General features: G+C 37.0%; 2 protein-coding genes across 2 annotated transcripts; both read left to right on the forward strand.

The window, feature by feature from the left end:
• The first annotated feature begins 98 nt into the window (after positions 1 to 98).
• LOC122282932 (LOB domain-containing protein 27-like) lies at positions 99 to 2,320 on the forward strand. Its single transcript, XM_043095020.1, has 2 exons — positions 99 to 1,831; positions 2,038 to 2,320. The coding sequence occupies exons 1-2, from the start codon at positions 1,065 to 1,067 to the stop codon at positions 2,138 to 2,140; spliced, it is 870 nt and encodes a 289-aa protein (XP_042950954.1). The 5' UTR covers positions 99 to 1,064; the 3' UTR covers positions 2,141 to 2,320.
• Positions 2,321 to 16,731: 14,411 nt separating this feature from the next.
• LOC122282792 (calcium-dependent protein kinase 10-like) lies at positions 16,732 to 24,011 on the forward strand. Its single transcript, XM_043094823.1, has 7 exons — positions 16,732 to 17,571; positions 17,847 to 17,990; positions 18,109 to 18,261; positions 20,394 to 20,509; positions 20,626 to 20,793; positions 22,895 to 23,125; positions 23,403 to 24,011. The coding sequence occupies exons 1-7, from the start codon at positions 16,902 to 16,904 to the stop codon at positions 23,574 to 23,576; spliced, it is 1,656 nt and encodes a 551-aa protein (XP_042950757.1). The 5' UTR covers positions 16,732 to 16,901; the 3' UTR covers positions 23,577 to 24,011.

The following is a 24,011-nucleotide window of genomic DNA, read 5'->3' on the forward strand; positions in this document are numbered from 1 at the left end:
AAACCAATCTATGGTGTATGTTTTGACCTTTATTTTATTTTTATTTGAAAAAAAAAAAGTTCTATCTTTCCACACAAGGAATAATACGTCGGTTTCTGTACGTTTAGAAGGGTTTTCCCGTTTCCGCGAGTTTGCGTGGAGATAAATGGACCCGATTTTGTTCATTGGAGACAAAAAAGGAGGGGCTGGGAGATGTATTGGAAGGTGGGCGATCGTGAATTTGTATTTCGAGTTCTTCCATAATACAACTGACAAGGATACTTGAACCGATCTGGAATTAAACCCTGAATTGATTTGGTTTGGAAAGCTTAGGCCTTAGTGATCAACATGGCTACGCTAATATACTGTACGAAGAGTGGGGTTTGGTTAATAAGAACCAAAATAAAGGGCATGAAATTGCATTCTCACCCATATGATAGAAGAAAAAGAGTTTTAAAAAGTGTTGCACAATTTCTGTGCAAGTCGACCCAACGAGGTTGGGAGCAGGTGAGTGAGAAAAAAAGTGCAACTCTGGAGCTTATATCAAAGCAACTAAAACAGATAAAAAGGGAATGGCACCACGTCAGACACTAAAAGGAAGGAGTTGGTGCGAAAAAGCTATATATGAGGCTATGAGCAACAGCACGAAGAATGAGGTGGCCCGAAGAGTTAGGACTCTCCTCTCAACCCCAAACATTTGTCTCCCAACGGTGATACGACTTCCATAATCAAAACAAAACTAAATAAGCAACCACCTATTATTTCGCTTCCTTCTTCTTTTACTTAGTCTCTTCCTCACCCAGCAAAATCCGGTCTTATTAGACCTGTTCAGATCATATTGCTACCCATTTCAGTTCCAACAGCCCCATCCCCTCCAACCCCTCTCTCTCTCTCTCTCTCTCTCTCTCTTCTTCCACGTTCTTCCTTATATTATCACCATATCATATCTCTCTGACTCCTTAATTGTTATACCATTTATTGTTGTCACCCTTATTTTTATCTATCATCTATCATGACCGTCATCTTCTTCCTTAGAACTTTGCTTCTAAGATTCCTACTAGCAACACCATAAGGTGTTGGGAATTATGACCCTTAAGGGTGGCACAAGCCAGGCTTGCGCTGCATGCAAGTATCAAAGGAGAAGGTGCTCGGCTGAGTGCCCTCTTGCTCCTTACTTCCCTCCTGAACAGCCGAAGCTATTCCAAAATGCTCACAAGTTATTTGGTGTCCGCAACATGCTGAAGATACTAGAGAATTTGGAACCTAGTCAGAAAAATGAGGCAATGAGGTCTATCATCTGCCAAGCCAATATCCGAGACAAGTCTCCAGTGTACGGCTGTTGGGGGATAACGAGGCAACTACAGTACCAAGTGCTTCTGGCAGAGGAGGAGCTTCAAGCTGTTAATGCACAGCTTGAGATGTACCGGCAACAACATCAGCAGCAGCAGCAGATTTCTTCTGTGCCCAGTGATATGACATCGCAGTTAGAATTAGGCATGGCGCCCCCCAGCAATGCCCTTTCACTTTTCAACCATACCCCACAGCCTTACAATGTCGTCCCTGCTTTGCCTGTAACACAACAACAGCAATGTTACTCTAATAGCAGCAAAGCTGGTTATAACTCCTCTGCTTTCATGGATACCAAGGATAATGCTGCAAACCCGTTTTGGGTTCAACATTCTTTTGCCAATAACAATAACAATTCAATGGCAACATTTCAGTCTCAGTTGGCTGCCTCCCAACCACTCGCTATCCAACAAGTAGTTCAAGACTATGATGAGATGCATCCTTTCTTTGATACCATTGATGACAGACAATCATACATTGATTCCAAAGAGGCTTATGAATCAAGGTACATTTATCATTTTGGATGCTTTCAGCATTACAATAATTGTTTAAACTAATCTGAACAATATTGAGGTTGGGAGTTGAATATAGGGTTAATAGGCTTCATTCGTCACGATGACGATTAACTTCTCATAAAGTTGGAACTGCAGTTTTTTATTGTGATTTTCATTTGATTCTCAAATACTTAAAAAGTTTAATGTGACCCTGCAGCTCGGAAGAATCCTTGAAAGATACAAACCAGTCAATTGAGCACGTTGCAGAGAATGAATTGAAGAGTGCTGCTGCATGCTTCAGTCTGACCAGCGTCAACTGATCAAATGAGCCCAAGAATAGTAGCTTGTTTCCCATTCTTTATTCTTTTCCCCCAAAGTTGGTGCATAGAATAAGTTCCACAATTTTGAGATTCTTTCTTTTTACTTAATGTCACCTATTCTTTGAACAGCTCATAGTCGATTTTCTAATCAATATTTGAGATATTCCATGTTTCTAACTACGTTGGTATTCTTTTGTTTGTGCGAATCAGTGAATGTTTCTCAAACTTCGCAGATTTAACGCAGAAGTCCTACTTGTCCGCCACATTTTATGCCGATCTATTTTCTTCTTCGCTATTTACCTATATATAAGCTTTCACTTAAATTTATCATCGGATTTGGGCCAAATTGTATAGAGCTTTGGCTTATCCGTGAGTATTGTGGATTAGGAAGATTTTGACCAGTCCTATGCTCATCTCTGCAGAACCCCATTTTGTTCATTATGGTCCTACCCCATTTTGATTCTTGAGGATGTGATGAACCCATAATGTTTTCCAAAAAGTGGTGGGGAAAAGCTGGTCGTAGCCGTTCTTGGAAGTGGGTTGGTGAAACTTGTTGCCAAGCTTAAGAGGTTGAAGATAGTCCTTAAGAATTGGAACAAGACGGTCCAGTTTGGTAGAGTGGAGCAACAACTGCAGCAATTAGAGAATTCTATTGTAGATTTAGAGGTAGATCATCTTATAAACAAAAGAATGGAGCTGGAGAAGTCTCTTCTACAGGAGGAAATACTAATTAAAACAGGAGGCCCGAGAGAAGTGGCTAAAGAAAAGAGAGATGCTGTTTCCTCATGCTACTCTTCAGCAAAAGAGAAGGAAAGTCATGATTTAGCAAATTTCCCTAGATGGTGGTAAATTCTTAAAGTGCTCTCCACAATATATGCATAATGATCATGAATTAAGCAATCAAGTATTTTAATGATCTGCTCTCTCTTGAAGTGATTATATCCCTAGTCAGTCTTGCTTATTTTATTACTGGGTGTTGTTGTATTGGAAAGGAAAAATGAGCAGTTGTGTTGTAGAATGCCTTCAATTGAGGAAGTACTAAAAGAGGTTTTGCAAGACATCCTCCTTGATAGCAGCCCGAGTTCGGATGGGTTTAGCTCGAGCTTTTACCTTGATTGTTGTAGGTATATGCGGGAGGCTGCAAAAGACTTCATTAATGATGCTTCTTTTCCTCCTTTTTCTTCCTCATAATCTTCTTGAAGGGAAGAAGTATGGCTGAAAATGTGTCCCTTACTCAGGAACTTGTGCTTTGTCTCAATAAAAAGGGGTAAGGGGATGCAATTTAATGGTTAAAGTTGACATGGCTAAGCTAGGTAGGTATATTGATTGATTGGAATATTGGAAAGTTTTGTCCCACAGTTTGGAGGAGTTTGGATTTTCTGCGCTAGGCAAGAGGCTGTTTTGAATATCATTTATTCAACTTGGTTTTTAATTATGATGAATGAGACACATAGAGGTCTTTTAGTCGTCTGGTGGGGTTAGTACGTACGTAGGGGGATTTATTGCCCGTCTATCTTTTTAGTGCAAAACAAAAAATGTGTTAATTTCTTTTATGAAAAAGTAGATTAAAGTAAACAAGAGGAGAAAATATAAAGAATGAGACATCTGTTATTATGATGGAATAGTGAAGGGTGATAGTTGGTGGGTGGCCAGGTTGGGTCGAGCTAAATAAGCAGTACGTACTACTAAGTTGGATTGATGGGGCAGCACCAGCTAGCCTTTGAGTTGAGGTGACGTTTTGGGTCGAAATTGGTCGAACAAGATTGTTGGGTTAGGGTTTGAGGTCTAGTACGTCATTAGATTGATGGGCAAGTGGGGAAAAAGGATGAGGACAACAAGAGAGGTTGTGCTTTTGTTTTCTTCGTAATTTTTTTGGCCATAGATCATATTGTGAGTTAGAGGCTAGATGGCTACCCAATCAGCCAGATTTTCATGTTGGATTGAGTAGTAAATGCATGATCCAAATCAAGTAGCATGGGTGGGCCATATTGACGGTGTGGATTGCAAGTTTCTCTTCTTTTTTATTATTTAAAAAATAGATTATATTCATGTTGTCGAGAATAACTAGAGAATTGTTATCATGTTAATAATTTGATTGATCCATGTTATAAAAACATTCTTGTATATTTCCTTCAGTATATTTCTTTCAGCCACATAGAGGCACTGCCTCTCAACATATATATATATATATATATACACATGTAGGATGCGAATATTCTTTACAGTTGAAGTTTCAGATAATACAAAAACTTATAAGAAATAATTGGTTGAGAGGACTCTGGAGTGTGCAATCCTTTTGGTGCTCGTCGTTGAGTGCAGCCGGGGTGCAATAGCTGCATGGCTTGCATGCTTTACGTACAGAAGATGTGCAGCAGTATCCGTTGTGGGTGGTGGTCCTGATTCGTCGCCTTCTGTACGTGATGCTTGAACAATCCAAATCAATTACCTCTTGGATTGAAGTTAATTGGGAGAGCTAGTTTGAATGACAGAATAAGTGTTTTGGGTATAGAAACTTCTTGTGGAGTTGGGTTAAGAGTTGAGCGCACACAACTATGCCTGGATGAAACGCGCATGAGATGCCCGCCCTAGACAGTTGGGATCGATTGTGGCATGAGATCATGCTTGTGATCAATGGTGTATATATGTCGGGTTTGTTGATATTAATTGTCACATATATATACATAGAGGTCTGATCATGGTTATAATCAAGTATATATGGGCATATATATATATATAATATACATAGCTATATACTAATTAAGGAAGATGGGGCTTATGCATGCATGCCCATTAATTATCTTTGTTTATTGACTTAGTATCGCTTTAGTCTTGGTAGAGCTGTACGAGATCAAATTATAGCTCAAGTTCATTTCGAGGGAGCATATATATATATATATGAATCCCTGCCAGCCATCTAGATCTAGTGCACTTAGAAATCCAGCATGCATAACTCTAATATTGGCAGTTGGATGCATGGGATTAGATGAGGGTGGCCAAATAATTGAGGGTTTGAGACTGAGGAATTATCAAAATGATGAGCATTTCGTGTTGCATTTGGTCATGAGATCACTACGTACGTACGTGAAAATGCATATTGTGGCGCGGCTCACCTAGTTTTTAAGATTGGATTTTGTTGGTCCAGTACTACATATAAATTGACGATATCGAATTTCAAGGGTGCATGTTACACGGCGCAGATACTGGTAAGAAGACAAGAGAGGAACGGCTGAAGTGCAGAACGTGAAGGAACCAGCTTGAAGTAGAAGCTGTCGGCTAGAGGAGATGGAAACCTAAACTGAAGTGATGTATGCTGAAGTGGGCTTAGAGGGCCAGAGTGAAGTGGGCTGGGCTTACGGGCCATTAGTAAGAAAGTGAATAAAAGTAACCCGGTTGATTAAAGCCCCTTAGATAAGGGTAGTTTCGTAATTTTCTTTATTTCCTTGTTAGTATAAATTCTGCCTGTAACTTCCGAAAGGGGGATCTGGAATTTTCCTATTATAGTGTTCTCTTGAACCTGGAGGCGCTCCCCTCGAAGAGAGTTTATTTCCTTATTTCAATATAATACTCAGTTCAATCCATTAATCCTTATTACAATTACTAGTAGGCTGTAACAAAGTGGTATCCAGAGCCTCCGATTCTGCACTAGAAATGGCTGAAGGTACTCGCTCAAAGGAACTGCAGGAAAATTTTTTGGCATTCCGGAAGACCACCGAAGCTTATATTCACCAGGCAGATTCACAGTTCACTACCATTGAAGTGGAAATGTTAGCAATGTGAAGGCAGATGGACTCTATGATGCAGCAATTTTCGGGAGTTGTATCTGACCTGCACAATGTGAACAAGCTTTTATCAGCAGGTGCAACTCACAGTGGAGAAAACAACAATTCCCATCAAAACACACCTCATAATGGTGAGATTTTTCCACGCACTATACGGTTGGATTTTCCTCTTTTTACAGGAGAAAATCCCCTAGGTTGGCTCTATAAGGTCAATCAATTTTTTTCATTCCACAACACACTACCACAGCACCGTTTGAGGCTAGTTTCCTTCCATGTAGAGGGCAAGGCCCTTGTATGGTTCCAAGATTTGGATGAATCCGAAGCTTTATCCAGCTGGGAGGTCTTTGTTAAGGCCTTATTGCTCAGATTTGGTCCTAGTAGTTATGATGATCCGGTGGAACAACTCACTAGGTTGAGACAAGTAGGCACGGTGGAGGAGTATAAGTCTAACTTTGAGGAATTATCCAACAGGTTAAGAGGTGTTTCTGAGCCCTTTAAATTGAGTTGTTTCCTTAGTGGTCTTAAGGATGAAATTCGCTTGACTGTGCAAATGTTTGAGCCTACTACTTTGATGGCTGCTTATGGACTTGCTAAGATACAGGAAGAAAAGGTGTTCCTCTATAAGAAACCCAACCCCAAAACCATGGCCACTACTTACACCGACCCAGCCATCATTAAATCTAGACCTACCTACCATACACCACAACCATTAACCCAAATACATCCCAAATCTTCAAACACAACTTACCCCAATGCCATTGTCCCTGTCCATAAGATTTCCCAAAACCAAATGAAAGAACGTCGAGAGAAGGGCCTTTGTTATCATTGTGATTCCAAATGGAATCCAGGCCATCGCTGTCACAGCCCCAAATTATACTTGATTGAGGAGGTGGAAGATGATAACCCTCCTATTGACCATGATACTGGCCAAGTATCAATCCAAGAGGAAGTGGTGGAAAATCTGGATAAAGGGAAATGTCTTGAAATTTCTTTACATGCCATTTTGGGGTCACGCAACCCCAAAACTATGCGTATCAGGGGTAAAATTGGGAACCAGGCAGTGACTATCTTAATAGACTCGGGTAGTACGCATAATTTCCTGGATCCAACAATACTAGCCCGAGTTCCCTTAACTATCCAGGATGAGGCAAGGGTGAATGTGAAGGTTGCAAATGGGGATCAACTCAAAAGTGAAGGAAAGGCAGTGGGAGTTAATGTTAACATGCAGGGCCATGTTTTTCCCATGGACTTATATGTATTAGTACTAGCTGGTTGTGATGTGGTCCTTGGTGTCCAATGGTTACAAGGCCTTGGATCCATACTTTGGAATTTTCAGCAGCTCACCATGCAGTTCACTCACAATTCTGCAGCAATAATTTTAAAAGGACTCAGCAGTACAAAATTAATTGAGGAAGGGAAACTGTCCAAGGCTAATAGCCTAGAAAAAAAGGGGCTACTCTTACAATTCATTGAAGACCACTCATCTCCAACGAACCTCCCTATTCCACCAACCATCCAATCACTCCTCAACCGTTATCCTGACATCTTTGCAACCCCTACTGGCCTACCCCCTACACGATCTCATGACCATAGCATCAACCTTCAACCAAATACCAATCCTATTTCAGTCAGACCATACCGTTATCCCTACTTTCAGAAGGATGAAATTGAAAAAATAGTCAGGGAGTTGCTGGAAACAGGGGTCATTCGACCCAGTCAAAGTCCTTATTCCTCACCTGTGTTGCTGGTGAGGAAAGCTGATGGTTCTTGGATGTTATGTGTGGATTATCGTGCATTGAACAGTGTTACTATCAAGGACAAATTTCCCATTCCAGTGGTGGAAGAGCTTATGGATGAATTACATGGAGCTCAGGTCTTTTCAAAACTGGATCTCAGATCTGGGTATCACCAGATTAGGGTGCGTCCTGAAGACATTCCCAAGACGGCTTTTCGCACACATGAAGGCCACTACGAGTTTTTGGTGATGCCCTTTGGTTTAACCAATGCTCCATCCACTTTCCAGAGTCTCATGAACCAGGTTTTTAAACCTCATCTCAGAAAATTTATTTTAGTTTTCTTTGACGATATTTTAATTTACAGCAAAAACACTGCTGACCATGTGAGGCATTTGCAAGTGGCCTTTGACATTCTAAGGGAGAATCAATTATTTGCTAAGTTGAGCAAGTGCAGCTTTGGCTGTACCGAAATTTCCTACTTGGGACACTTGATATCAGGAAAGGGAGTGAAAGCAGACCCAGCCAAGATAAAGGCCATGATCGAATGGCCAACACCAAAAAATTTAAAGGCCTTGAGAGGATTTCTAGGCCTCACTGGCTATTACAGAAGATTTATAAGGGGATATGGGTCTATTGCTGCGAAACTGACCACTTTACTAAAAAAGGACAATTTTCTGTGGGACAACGAGGCCCAAGCAGCCTTTGATCAATTAAATAGAGCCATGACAGAGCCACCTGTTCTAGCTCTTCCAGATTTTCAGTCTCATTTTGTCATTGAATGTGACGCGTCAGGAGCTACCATTGGTGCAGTTCTAATGCAAGGGGGCAGACCCTTAGCCTTTTTTAGCCAAGCACTCAAAGGCAGATCCTTAGCACTCTCGACCTATGAGAAAGAATTATTGGCACTGGTTTCTTCTGTGCAAAAATGGAGGCATTACCTCATGGGACAACCTTTTGTGGTCCAAACAGACCATCAAAGTCTGAAATTCCTTCTGGACCAACGGGCAGGCACAGTTATGCAGCAGAAATGGATCTCTAAACTAATGGGCTATGACTTTATCGTGGAATACAAGAAAGGGAAGGAGAACCTAGTAGCTGATGCTCTCTCGCGTCAAGGGGCTGAAAAGGAGATTATACTATCTATGTTGTCCCTCCCCACATGGGATTGGATGGATGAGATCAAATCCCACTACTTTTCTGACCAGCAAGTCCAACAACTACTCAAAAAACACCACGAAGGCCTGTTACCAGCACCTTATTCAGTGAGAGATGGTTCACTGTTTTACAAAAACCGGGTTTATATCCCTGCCCATACACCTCTTCTCCATAAGCTTTTGGAGCTGGTGCACAGCAGCCCACTGGGAGGGCATATGGGATTTGACAAGACCATGCATCGACTGCGACGAGATTTTTATTGGCCAGGTCAGAAATCTGATGTTAAGGCATTTTTACAGAATTGTGAAATATGTCAAACTATAAAAGTCGATAATACTTTACCGAGTGGCCTCCTCCAACCCCTACCCCTACCTTCTATCCCATGGTCTGATATAACCATGGATTTCATTGATGGGCTCCCAACTTCTGGTGGGTTTAATGCCCTATGGGTGGTTGTAGACAGATTTACTAAATATGCCCATTTTATTCCGTTATCCCACCCTTACACTGCTAAGATTGTGGCCCAACTCTTTGTCAAACATATCTTCAAACTACATGGCCTACCTCACACAATTATTTCAGATCGGGACCCAACCTTCACCAGTAGATTTTGGAAAGAGCTGTTCACATTGCAAGGGGTGCAGCTGGCCTTTAGTACTGCCTACCATCCTCAAACGGATGGCCAAACAGAGGCCGTGAATAAGTGGGTGGAAAACTACTTGCGCAGCTACGTGGGGGACAAACCAAAGGAATGGTCACAGTGGGTGGCTTTAGCCGAATGGTGCTATAATTCTAGTGTTCATGCCTCAACAAAAGTTACACCTTTTGAGGCTCTTTACGGATACAAACCACCTAAATGGCTCAGTTACACCACGGGGACAGCTAAAGTACAGGACGTGGAAGACACACTACTAAGCCTAGATCAACTCTGGACATTGCTCAAACAAAATTTAACCAAAGCACAGGACCGAATGAAGAAATATGCAGACAAGGGACGCAAGGAACAAACTTTCACAGAGGGAGAGTGGGTTTACCTGAAATTACAGCCCTATCGGCAAGCCTCCGTACGCCACTGAAAAAATCTCAAGCTTTCTCCTCGTTTTTATGGGCCTTTTCAGGTCATGCAGAGAGTGGGAGAAGTAGCCCATCGCATCAAGCTACCGGAATCAGCCCAGATCCATGATGTTTTTCATGTCTCACAATTAAAACCAAAATTGGGTCAAAATCAAGCACCAATTCCACGGTTACCACCGGTAGATACAAAGGGAGTTTTTAAACCGGAACCGGAGGAAGTACTTACCAGGAGGATGCGAAAGGTGAAGAATCGGCCACTGGTCGAACTGTTGGTGCGCTGGCAGGGACAGCCACCCGAAGATGCTTCGTGGGAATCATACCACTCCCTTTGTGTAGAATATCCCCACCTTGTGGGCAAGGTGTTCTAAAATGGGGGGGGGGGGTAGTTGTTACACGGCGCAGATACTGGTAAGAAGACAAGAGAGGAACGGCTGAAGTGCAGAACGTGAAGGAACCAGTTTGAAGTAGAAGCTGTCGGCTAGAGGAGATGGAAACCTAAACTGAAGTGATGTATGCTGAAGTGGGCTTAGAGGGCCAGAGTGAAGTGGGCTGGGCTTACGGGCCATTAGTAAGAAAGTGAATAAAAGTAACCCGGTTCTTAGATAAGGGTAGTTTCGTAATTTCCTTTATTTCCTTGTTAGTATAAATTCTGCCTGTAACTTCCGAAAGGGGGATCTGGAATTTTCCTATTATAGTGTTCTCTTGAACCTGGAGGCGCTCCCCTCGAAGAGAGTTTATTTCCTTATTTCAATATAATACTCAGTTCAATCCATTAATCCTTATTACAATTACTAGTAGGCTGTAATAGTGCACGAGGCGTCTGTGGCTTAGAGATCATATCCTAAATACGATAGAATACGCGATCTTTTTGGTCTTTAGAGAGAGAGAGAGAGAGAGAGAGAGAGAGAGAGAGAGAGAGAGAGAGAGAGAGAGAGAGAGAGAGAGAGAGAGAGAGAGAGAGAGAGAGAGAGAGGAGTTTATGAGCCTAGCTAGCTAGGGGAAAGGGAAAGAGTAGTATTATTTATCCTCGTTGGTAGGCTAGCTACCTTCTCGACTTGTTTGAACATTGACAATGGTCTAGTCATTATAAGTCTAAAGTTTAGCTAGAATATTACTTTTGGTCATATAATATGATATTATATTATTATATAATATTATATATTTTAATAATATTTGATTAATTTTTTTATATATTTTATAAATATACTTAATATATTAATTAATAATTTTATTGAAAAATAAAATGTGATAATTTATTTCAATATAGTATTTATATGATTTATTTCAATGTGGCAATTTATTTCAATAGAGTAAAGAGAGAGAGAGAAGTTGATGAAAAAAATAAAAAAATTGGATGAATGGTGAACAATAACTCTCCAAGTTTGGAGAGCATATAAGAAAAAATCTCACATCTAGCTAAAGTTTAGACTTGCATTGACATTTAGCTACACCATTACCAATGCTCTTACCATGTTTAAATGAGATCTGGTTAATGCATGCCCCACCTACATGACTCTATGATTTAAGAAGAAGATGCATAAAAAAGAGGAGATGGCCGGAGTTAGGCTAGCTTGAATAATTTATCATTCATGGAAAATTCATCAACATTAGAAGAGAAGGAAATCTAAGGAAATCTTGGGATGTAGGCAGTGTTACTACAATCATTAATGCAGAAAGTATGGAAGGATTGCTAACTATATATATGGCATGCATGTACGTATTAGATCTTCTTTATGACACTGCCTATATATCTCAAATTCTTAATTGGGATGCATCCAAGTGAAAGAGTAGATGCGGCCCATTGTACATGAAGACTAGGTTCATGTGCAGATCGTTTTTGAGACCGATGTATTTTTTGAACTTTCTAATATTAAAATTCCAATGCCATTAGATGTCGATAGTGGATATTTCTGATATATTTTTTAGAAACTATTTTACATGTAGTTTTGATTAATTAAGAATAACATAATCAAAGAGAGAGATATCCATTCACAAATTAAGATGATTAATCATCCAATTAGGAGAACTTTATTAAGAATCCCATGATCCTTTGGTTAGGGGATCGAAAAATTGGAACTTTTTGAATTAGGAAAAGGGTGGCTTAATGTAGGGTATGTGCACCTTTTGAAATTGAAAAGGAGCCGAAAAGGTATGTATTAATCCTGATTTGATGCAGTTGGCGTGGGAAGGAGCACATGCTGCCTTGCAACCCCATCATCAAACATCATTATAGTGCCAACATCAACTTTCTCTTCTTTTTTCACTTGCAAGAAGAGATTGATTGGCCATGCTATTGCCAGGGTTTAAAGTTTGCCTACCTTCAAAGGCCACCCTTTCCTCATCATTACTACTCTTTTCCTTTGGCAAATAGTATATCTAAGATCAAGAATTTTGAGATCTTTTAGAGTTTTTTTTTTTTTTTAATCTGAATTTTAAAATGAAATTAGATAGATAAGTTTAAGAGTCTTATTACATAGTTTGGATAGAGAAATCTAGTAAATCTCAATTTTAAATTTTACTTCTCCTTTAATTAGCTTCTTTGTCGCAAGCATGCTTACTAGTTTGCTTGCTCTCTCTCGATCTCTTTCTTCCCTACCGAAATGTTACGGGAGATCTGGTCTATGTACCTAGCATTGCTCTTTTAGTTATCTTAATATCATATACAACCACCATATGGTCTAAGACGATTCATTTCAAGTAGTTGCATATATTTATATCTTGATAGACAGTCACTTAAAACGTGACATATCAAGTATGACTATATATATGATTGAGATGATAAAACCTAAAATGAAAAATAATATTTGTCAAGATTGAATATTGTTATTGTACTATTGAAAAAAGACAAGTTTTAAGTCCAATTATATGATATCAATCGATGATTTTTGTAGCAATTATCACGTACATGATCAATATGTATGTATAATCCAAAACAACATTAAATGCACTGATGAGAATTCGGATGTACGTTTTCCAACCATTATGCTTTGTCCATAATCAAACATGATTATTTCTAGTCCAACGCATATTGCATCCCCTCTAACAAAAGCAATTTACCTCGGTAGGAGGGGTCACGAGAAAGCATATGCAAGTGAATGTGTGTGTATATATATATATATAAGGATAATATTATATATAGTCTTAGAGTGTGCAGAGTCTTCACATATTATCTTTAAAAAAAAATAAGAAATATTATTAAATAAGAATTATTTCATGTAGATTTCAAATTTATTTTTTTTAAAAAATAATACGTAAAAATTACACATTTTAAAACTGTAAATATTATTTATCATGAATAAAAGGATTGCAATGATTGAAATGTCAAATTAACGATGCCACTCGAGGATAGTAGCAAAAGCATTTTTGAAGGGTCATGAGATGCTTTGTGGGTTATTCTTTATTTTAAAAAAGAAAAAGAATCGATGCATGCTTTGTGACACCAAATATGAATATGACTAATATATGCAATTTAACAAAAGGTTCTTCTTCTACTCCCATAAAACTAAGGTGGTCCAAAATATTTTCTGAGGAGGAGACGCATTGAACATAAAGATAATAATATTCATATGTGCCAAGCCAATTGCTCAAGATTCATCCCAAAAAAAAAAAAAATGATTATAATGAAGAGTATATAACCAAAATAAAAGGAAAATGACTATATATTCAAATAAAACTTGATCATTCTAAGTTATATTCACTAACGTTATACATTTCAAGTGATTACATGCGTCGACTATTTAAATAGCAGTCATTTAAATATGCTACATGACAACTGTGATTGAGGATGATGAAATTTAGAATAAAAAGCAATGTCGACATTACGTATATATCACATTTTTTTTTTTTAAATAGAATTATGAAACTAAAAGCATATCAATGGATCCATTCCCTTGGATCCAAATGTAAACTAGTTAAAGACTATTATTTTTCAGTTTATAAGGGAGAATAGAATGAGATACTTTGTGACAGACACCAATTATAAGACTAGCTGCTACAATTTAAAAGGTTGTAGCTCCATGATTAAAGTGGTCCAAACAATCTCATTGGAGGAGATATCGAGGATGAGTATAATATATGTTAATCATGTGTCAAGTCAATGTTAAGATATTTAAAAAAAAAAAATACATATATATTATATTTATATATACAATATAGACTCTTCAAATTCATGCATGTCGTCGTCCAATTCAGCATGCGTATGCAGATTCTTTATAAAGCATCAAACTCTTTTTTATTTTCCATCATTTAGGGTGGGGGATTCGAACACCAAACTTCTATTTTAAAGGCTAGAAGTAATGACAATTAAGCCTTTAGCCTTTATAAAACATCAAACTAAAGCATAGCAATCGAATCCTATCTTCGTGGGTCTATCGATCTATGAAATTTTTAGTTCTTGAATTTCCCATATTAGATCAAAATGGACCAAAAATTTTAACAAAATCCAACCATTTTTCAACATCGATCCATATTTAATTATGCTTTGGATATCCCAAGTTTTCGGCTCATTATTTTTCACACTATATGCAATCCTAAAGTGATTTCATAAAAATAAAATTATAGATTGATTTGATTTGATTTCACTTGATATATTAGATTTACTTCACATAATGAAAATAAATTTACAATATGATGTACTGTATCAAATCACTTTAATTTATGAATTGACTTTTATAAAATCTATTTAAAACTAAAATATATTTACGAAAGGGTAAAGGCATAACTCAAAAACATTTATCTCTTATCTTTATTTTTTCAGATTTGCGATATCATTGGTATCAGTCTTCTTAGACTTAAAAATTAAGAAAAATTCTACTTATTATTCCTCCATTATACACTATACTTGATTTTTTTTTTCCTTAACTAATGTGTGATGTATAGATGATGAGTAGAATAATTTCTTTATTTTACAAGAATAAAAAAATAAATAATACTACATACAATTATTTTTACGTATTTTTTACGCACTTTATTGATGTGATTGGCAGCATCAATTTTTTTTGTAATACACAATCAATCACATAAGTGAAATATGTAAAAAAATACATAAAAATGATTGTACATATCATTTTTGATCTCTCACAATAAGGTAGAAATCTTACATAAAAACTCCAAATTATAATTAAAAAAAAAAAAACTTTAAACAGTGTGCGCCCGTGATAAGAAACTGCAAAATCAACATTAGCAAACAACTAATGCTCTTTGCATAGGTTTGATTAATGCCAACAACTTGAGTTTTCTGTTCCATAATTCAAAAGATTGACTTTTTCTTCAAATAGGATTTTTCTATCAACTTAACAAGTACACGTGAGAGATGTTTTTCTTCTTTCTAGTCCATGAATTAGTAGCTAGAGTCTATATTATTAAAATAACGTACACGAGATTCTAACACACACACACACACAAACACACACATATATATATTGACCGATTAACACAAATTCCTCTAATTCTATTAAAAACTAAGAAGAAAACATTGGATATCATGACCTTAGAAACAAACAAAAAACCTTCTATAGAAATTGAAAGAGTATGAGAAAAGAAAGCCATAGAATTTGACATTGAGCGGCACTATGATGATAATTTTTGACTGGTAAAACACATTTTTATGAAGTTGCTTTTTAAGAATCAATCAACACGTTTACCTCTTTCTTTGGCTTAAAGGAATGGACTTGTCATCATCTTTGTTGACTTTATAACAAATGGAATCTAAGGTCTTCCATGTTGATGAGTTAAGGAGGGAGAAGGACTCTCATGGCCTCTCCCATCTTGACCAACTCTCCTCCTACTTCCTTTTCCATGTTGATGAGTTAAGGGGGGAGGAGGACTCTCATGGCCTCTCCCATATTGACCAAGTCTCCTTCTACTTCCTTTCTATTTTTCTTCTTTTTCTTTCTTTTTGGCAACCCCTCCCTATTCTCTAGCTATTTAGATATTCCCATGCTAATAGCTTGCTTGTAATGCTAATCATACCCTTGACAATGTAACGTTTGTAGGTATGTACAAAGTAGTGAGATTTTCGTAACTTAATTTAATGCGATAGATTGATATTTTATAATCTGACATTTCATATTAATTATTTTATAAAATAAATTATTTTTATTATTTAAAAAAATTAATACCAATTACAACAAGAACATGTGAAGGGCATTTAATGACGTGGAATAAAGTCAATGAATAGTAACTCATTTGCACGTAGTCAACATCACTACTCTGATAAATTTGTTTGGTATTATTCCACAACCAATCCATTTTGTTAAACTACTCAGAAATTTCCCACCAATACAAACAAACATAGAAATTTCCGTATGGAAAGGAAAATTAAATTTAAAAAAAAAAAGAAAAGGACAAAATACTCCCGCCGCAAGGATCTCTGCCGGTGAACAACTGCAACAACTATTCTCCACGGCATCTTAACCATCCACATCACTCCGTCTCCTCCCACTTCAACTGTGGGAAAACGACGGTACACAGTAACGTTACTTAGCTCAATGACCATAGGATATAGGTTTCCAAAAGAAGAAAATAATAATAATAATAATAATATTATTATTATGAGCGAAAGTAAAAATAATAAAAATTCTTGACTCATAAAAAAATATCTAAAAATAATCATAAATTAATTGTATTCTAAATAGATTATAAATTATTTTTTAAAAAAGAAAAAGAAATATTGAGTACACTAAAATCTCATGTATCCTAGCACACTAAACAAATTACACCAAACTCGTGTAGCCCTTGTAAAGTAAAATAGATAAGGACATTTCGGTAAAATCAAGTTAATCTTCTAATAATAATTAAAATAATTCAAAATATAAAATTATATTAATATAATTACTATTATGTTTTTTTCAAAAGCCCCCTTGATCGTCCTCTAACTGAAACCCCGCGTTTTCTCTCTCCCCGGTGGCCCGCCCCGTGTAACTCACCGGCGCCGTCACCGCCAGAAGCGCACCGTTTTTCAGTGGCAGCAATACTGAATAACTCTCTCTCTCTCTGTGTCTGTGCCTCTGTTACAGCATGGGAAACTGTAATGCTTGCGTTAGAGGAGACGGCAAGGCAGAGAGGAACTCTAACCGCACAAACCGCAAGAAGAAGAAGAAGAAGAGAACTGTTGAGCGGAAGCCAAACCCGTATGCCGAGGACTCGATTCGTTCTCCCGCCCCCATTCGAGTGCTGAAGGACATCGTTCCATTTACCCATCGCACCCGTATCGGAGACAAGTACATCCTCGGCCGGGAGCTTGGCCGGGGAGAGTTCGGCATCACTTACCTGTGTACGGATAGGGAGACCAAGGAGGCACTGGCCTGCAAGTCTATCTCGAAGCGGAAGCTCCGGACTGGGGTTGACGTGGAAGACGTGCGCCGGGAGGTGGCGATAATGTCCACGCTTCCTGACCACCCGAACGTGGTGAAGCTGAAGGCGACGTACGAGGACAACGAGAACGTGCACCTCGTGATGGAGCTGTGCGAGGGAGGGGAGCTGTTCGATAGGATCGTGGCTAGGGGTCATTACAGCGAGAGGGCCGCAGCGACTGTAGCGAGGACAATAGCCGAGGTGGTGCGGATGTGTCACGCCAATGGGGTAATGCATAGGGACTTGAAACCCGAGAATTTCTTGTTCGCCAATAAGAAGGAGCACTCGCCGCTCAAGGCCATCGATTTCGGTCTCTCCGTGTTTTTTAAGCCAGGTACAGTACTAGATGTTAATTTTGGTTTTTTTTTTTTTTGGTTATTTGTGTGATTTTGGATTATTTTTTCCCAAGGGCCTATGGTTTTGCTTCATGTTTTAGTTAATTTCAGGCTCTTTGTGATGATTAAGCCTCGCATGCAAGTGATTTCCGGTTCCTCGTGACACATGCTGTGTGGGCTTTGGGTTGATTGTTGGTTTTTCCAATATTGTATTTTTGGTTGATTGTTGATTTCTTTTTCAACGCTATATTTGGTGTTTTATTGTGGTTCTTAGGGGAGAGGTTTTCGGAAATCGTGGGGAGTCCCTACTACATGGCGCCGGAGGTGTTGAAACGGAATTATGGACCAGAGGTTGATATATGGAGCTCCGGCGTGATCCTTTATATTCTTTTATGCGGGGTTCCTCCATTTTGGGCAGGTATTTCTTTTTTCTTTTTTCTTTTTCTCGCCCTATAAAAGCCAGCTTTGGTGAACGTGGCGGTGAAAATCTTATATTTTTTATTGTGAAGCTTTTCCCTTTTGATTGTTTATGGCAGAGACCGAACAGGGTGTTGCTCTTGCGATTTTAAGGGGGGTCATCGATTTCAAGAGGGAACCATGGCCTCAGATATCCGACAGTGCTAAGGGCCTAGTTCGACAGATGCTGGAGCCGGATCCCAGAAAGCGGTTGACTGCTCAACAAGTGCTTGGTAAGTTCTTTAGCAGTTTGTGATACTGGGTTTGACTTGCTGTCATTCAAAACAAAGTTGATTAGTTTTCAAAGCTTCATTGTTAATTTGGTTCCAGATTTTAGGTCTGTTAGTGATGGTCTTCTTTTTGGGAATTAAGTGATGCACCTAAGTGGCAGTAATCTCACCACTCTATCTAAATTCTGACTTAGTTGAGGTTCCACCCAAGGGCTTAATGCGGTGTTAAGAGAATGTTTTGCTGTCTCACTCTCCGCTTCTAGGATTCTATTCTTCTTGTCATGAGAAGGTTTTACGATAGTGATTCACTTGCTTGAGATGGTTTAACCATTTGATTATGCATGGTCATCAGTATCATTTTAATCATCAGTCTAAATGACCATACTTATCAGGGAAAAAAATAATCTAAATGACCATGGAATGCTATTGTAGATTTTGACTTGGATTTCAGGTTTAGCCTTTTAGATTGCTTGGTAGAAAATCTCATGAGTGGTTGGCAAAGAGGAAGAAGGGTATCTTAAGGTTGAACCACTTGGATTTAACTTAAACTTTCGGTTTGGCTGGTGTACTCAGGCTTTTCCATTCCCGGTAAAAGGGGCTAACAACCAAGAAAACTCGAACACTCTTTGGAGTTGCTCGCTGTTTTTTTTTTTTTTTTTGGGGGGGGGGGGGGGGGGGGGGGGGGGGTGGGGGGGTGAGGGTTATGCGTCGTCCCACCCGAGAGAAAAAATAAATAAATAAATAAAGGCATTTTTTACACCCTTAGTGGTATAAATAGATCCATGAGTCACCTGTAGAAATGAAATGTTAGGCCCTGCTCAAAGTCTTTTTAAATTCTTATGATACACTTGTTAACAATACCAAGCAAATGAACCCATTAAATGTATCTAAGTTTATACATATATTTTTCACATAAAAAAAATAAGAAAGTATCAATAGATCATTAGCCAACTCGTGTTATTATATTACAATCATTTAAATATTACGAGAAAAATATTGTTTTTTGTCAATGAACATGTACATTTATATTTTTTCGTAAAACAATACATCATACAGTTCAACATGGTGAATTCCAAAATGAATATCACCATGATAATAATTATCTTACCACCTTGTGATATTTTTTCCACTTTTTAATACTAGAGCAATTTGATTCATTTTTACAGTGTGTATACTTTTATGTGGTTAAGCCTAACCATGGCCTCTACATAATGGTTTTCATCTTGCTACTTGACTTTAGAACTTTAGGGTGCTGTGCCATGCCCTGAAATCTTAGGAGGCTTACAGGTTTTAGACATTAAAAAAAGGTTAATGGGTATGGAAGGTGTATTTTGTGTTTGATTTTGCCATTATCGTAGTGATTGAGGCTCTTAAGACTTAATCAGCAGACGCAGAGCCTCCTGGAAGATAATAGATGGTATGAGGCAACTACTTGCATCATTGCATCATGCATGGCTTGCTTTATGTCTTCAAGATTGATATCTCCGATTCTGTTCTTTTTCTTACCTTCCTAGATAGCCTCCTTCGAACTGTCTTGTTTCTCAAGATCTTGATGGCTATTATCTCTTCATTATTCGGAAACTGCCATGGTAAATCTGAAATATTTGGCCGCGTTGATAGCCCACTCCTCAGTCCTGTTTGAAAATAAATTTGAAGACCACTTTTTGTGATCACTTCATTGGGTTCTTACTTTATTTGGGAATCACATTGTATTGTCGGTGGCTTTCTATAGACAAGATTTTCTTAGAATGAATCATTTTTAGTTGTATTCATGATAAAAGGCTGGAATTCACTACTCTTTTCTACTTGTAAGTTGATGTAGTTTCAATGGAAATCGTATTCAAAGTTACTCGCAATATCCTTGTGTTTAGTGCAGTAATCCCTTCTTTGTTGACAAGTTTCTATCTCAAAACTGGCTATTAAACAGCTATTAAAAAGGCATGTGTTTGTAGACACAAATGCATATTCTCATATCACTTGGAGGCAGTGCATTATTTTGGTTGGTACAAGGAGGAAAATTGTTGAACTGCTGATATATTGGAACTGTTTGGAGTTTGAGCTTGTCTGCAGTATGGCTAGCTTTCTTAAAACTGCTAATACTAATCTGTATTTTCTTCTCTTTCATGCTTTGGTAGATCACTCCTGGCTGCAGAATGCAAAGAAAGCATCAAATGTCCCATTGGGAGATATTGTGCGGTCAAGACTCAAGCAGTTCTCTGTGATGAACAGGTTCAAAAAGAAAGCTCTTCGAGTAAGAATCTATTTTGATTTTAGTTGTAATTGTTGGCTCTATTTCTGACTATAAGAGTGGTGATGTACAATTTGACTTTGGTTGGTTATTTGGGTTTGTTCAATCAATTTATGTAGGTAATTGCAGAACACTTGTCTGTTGAAGAGGTAGAAGTAATCAGAGATATGTTTGCATTGATGGACACAGACAGAGATGGGAAAGTAACATACGAAGAACTGAGGACTGGGCTTCGAAAAGTTGGTTCACAATTGGCTGAACCAGAGATAAAAATGCTGATGGAAGTGGTAAATTTCTATGCTTGTTTAAGTGCAGATTTGAAAGTCCCTTCAGTTATTTTCAGAGATAAAAATTATGATACATGGTTCACTGGACAGCATACCTTGGATTCCCCTTTGATTAGACCTTTTCTTCTCAAACCTCTGTCCTCATGTTGCTACCCACAAAATCCTGCTGATGCCATTTGCTCTTTACTACTATGCAAACTTTGGCACCTCCCTATGTTTTCAATGAAGTGAAAAATGAACATTTTCCTAGGGGGCAGTTCAGTCCGGTCCGGAGAGGTTTTGTGGACCGGACAAGTCCGGTCCAGGGACGGTCTAGTCCATTCGGTCCACCCTAGATTTTTTTTTTTTAAATTTTTAATTATTATTATCTATCCAAAGGCATTTTGTTTAATATTTATGTAATTATATTGTGATATATTTAATATATATACATGTAGTATACTATTATATATATATTAGTAATACACTAATACTATTAGTCTATTAGTATATAGTAAATTAGTAATAGTTATTACTTATTTACTCTAACTAATAATACACTAGTACTAATACCATAACTAATAACTATATGTAATAATAGTAATACTATATGTAATATATAGTTTTACTATATCTCTTTAAACTCCAAACATTGATTAATACTCTATGTAATACTATATTAAATAATAGTAATACTCTTATTACTAATACTCTATGTGGTTATAGTGATTTAATACTAACATATTACATATCAAATTAACTATACTAATACTATTATAAATTTATACATATATGATATATTATAATTTATACTATAACTTTTATAATATGTTAATATATTAATATATATACTAGTACTATATATTATAGTTAATAGTTATACATTAAAGAATATAATAATACATTGATACTAAATATATATAGTTATAGACTTGTAATGATTTAGTTATTATGAATTTATGATTAGTATAACTATATAATTGTATTAGTATTAGACTATTAGTAATTTAGTATAGCTATATTATATTAGTAATATTATTTATGTATATATATTTAATATATATACATATAGTGTACTATTATATATGTATTAATATATATATATATATATATATTAGTAATACGCTAATACTATTAGTTTATTAGTATATAGTAAATTAGTAATAGTTATTAACTTATTTACTATGACTAATAATACACCAGTACTAATACTATAACTAATAACTACATGTAATAATAGTAATACTATATGTAATATACTAGTATTACTATATCTATTCAAACCCCACACATTTATTAATACTCTATGACACTATGTAATACTATATTAAATAATAGTAATACTCTTATTACTAGTACTCTATGTAGTTATACTAATACTCTATCTAGTTATATGAAATACTATATAAATAATACTTTATGTAGTTATAGTGATTTAATACTAACATATTAAGTTAACTATACTAATACTACTATAATTTATACATATGCTATAATTTATACTATAAGTCTTATAATATCTTAATATATTAATATATACTAGTACTATATATTATAGTTATACATTAAAGAATATAATACTTATGTAATATTGTGATATATATATAATTAATTTATACAATTATTTATATAAATGATATATATAATTTTTTTTTTTAATTTTTCATTCGGTTCGGTCTAGGGTGAAAAATCCTTGGACTACGGACTGGACTAAATGAATTCGGTCCTCCCATTTTTGGACCGGACCGAACCAATTCGGTTGGTTTATCCTGTCCAGACCGGCTGATGCTCTCCCCTAGTGAAAATGCTTTGAAACATGATAATTTCAAGTATTTACAAGCTGTTAGGATGGCTTAACACTTGTGACTATTACCAAGTATAGTTGAAATAATGTTGCCTAGACAAGTGAGACTCATAAAGAGGATAAATTTTGGTTGGGTTTCAATGTAATGTCAACACTCATTGATTGATAAATGCTTTCAGATCACAACATCTGAAAGCATTGGTTTCTGTTCAATATAGTTCAGTGCTCCATTGTCAAAAATTTTTATGATAGATTTTGTTGTATTTTGTTTTTTTTAATATTCAAACTAATAGACTACAAGTTGCGATATCTATTTAGGCTGATGTGGATGGGAATGGAGTACTGGACTATGGAGAGTTTGTAGCAGTAACAATTCACTTGCAAAGGATGGAGAATGATGAGCATTTCCGCAGAGCCTTTATGTTTTTTGACAAAGATGAAAGCGGATATATTGAATCAAATGAACTGTGGGAAGGCTTAGCAGATGACTCGGTTGAAACTGATGCTGATGTGGTGAATGATATAATGAGAGAGGTTGACACAGACAAGGTTTGTCTTTCAAGCCTTACCGTCTCTTTTATTTAAAACTCAGGACCCACCACCTGTTAGAAACATCGCTTCTAGAACATCTTGAAACAGGAAACAAAATGGTAATAGTGATAAACCAATTGACCTTGTCAAGATGCTGCAAAGAGAGTTGAAGTCATCAAGATTTTAAAATTGATGTTGAGCATTCTGATATCAAAACTCTCTCTCTCTCTCTCTCTCTCTCTCTCTCCCCCATGTCTTGTACATTTCAACCTAATCTTTTGCAAATTCTTTTCAGGATGGGCGCATTAGTTATGAGGAATTCGTTGCTATGATGAAAACTGGAACTGATTGGAGAAAGGCATCTCGACAGTATTCTAGGGAGAGATTTAAGAGTTTAAGCCTCAACCTGATGAAGGATGGTTCTTTGCAGCTTCATGATGGTATTACTGGTCAAGCTATTGCTGTATGAGCTAAAGTTTTTGTGGTCTTCTTATTTGCACCACCAAGAAGTTTCTTTCCTTTTATCATTTCTGTACACGAAAATATGGCATGTGCGTTTTCACCACAAGTACAAAGTTTTCAATCAGCCGAAGATGGGAGCACTAAATATTCTTTGGTTACGTTGGAGGACTTAAGTTGGCCTTTGCCTGTTTGAAGCTGTATATTGACTGGGGCTCATCGGCTGTTGACAGAGATAATGGACCCAAGTGTTCTTTTAGTAAGTGTCACATAATTCTTGTATATTTGTCATGTTTTTCATGCTTGATGTATTGTTATTTCCCTTTTTCCCCTTTAGGATTGTGCAGAAACCACTTTAAGAGTTGTTTATTGGAATTGAGAACACTGGAGAAGCTTTTTAATGTTTATTATTGCACCTATATGAAGCAACCTAATTTCTGAGAAA

The sequence above is a fragment of the Carya illinoinensis genome, chromosome 11 (genome assembly GCF_018687715.1).
Source record: "Carya illinoinensis cultivar Pawnee chromosome 11, C.illinoinensisPawnee_v1, whole genome shotgun sequence".
Taxonomy (NCBI): Eukaryota; Viridiplantae; Streptophyta; class Magnoliopsida; order Fagales; family Juglandaceae; genus Carya; species Carya illinoinensis.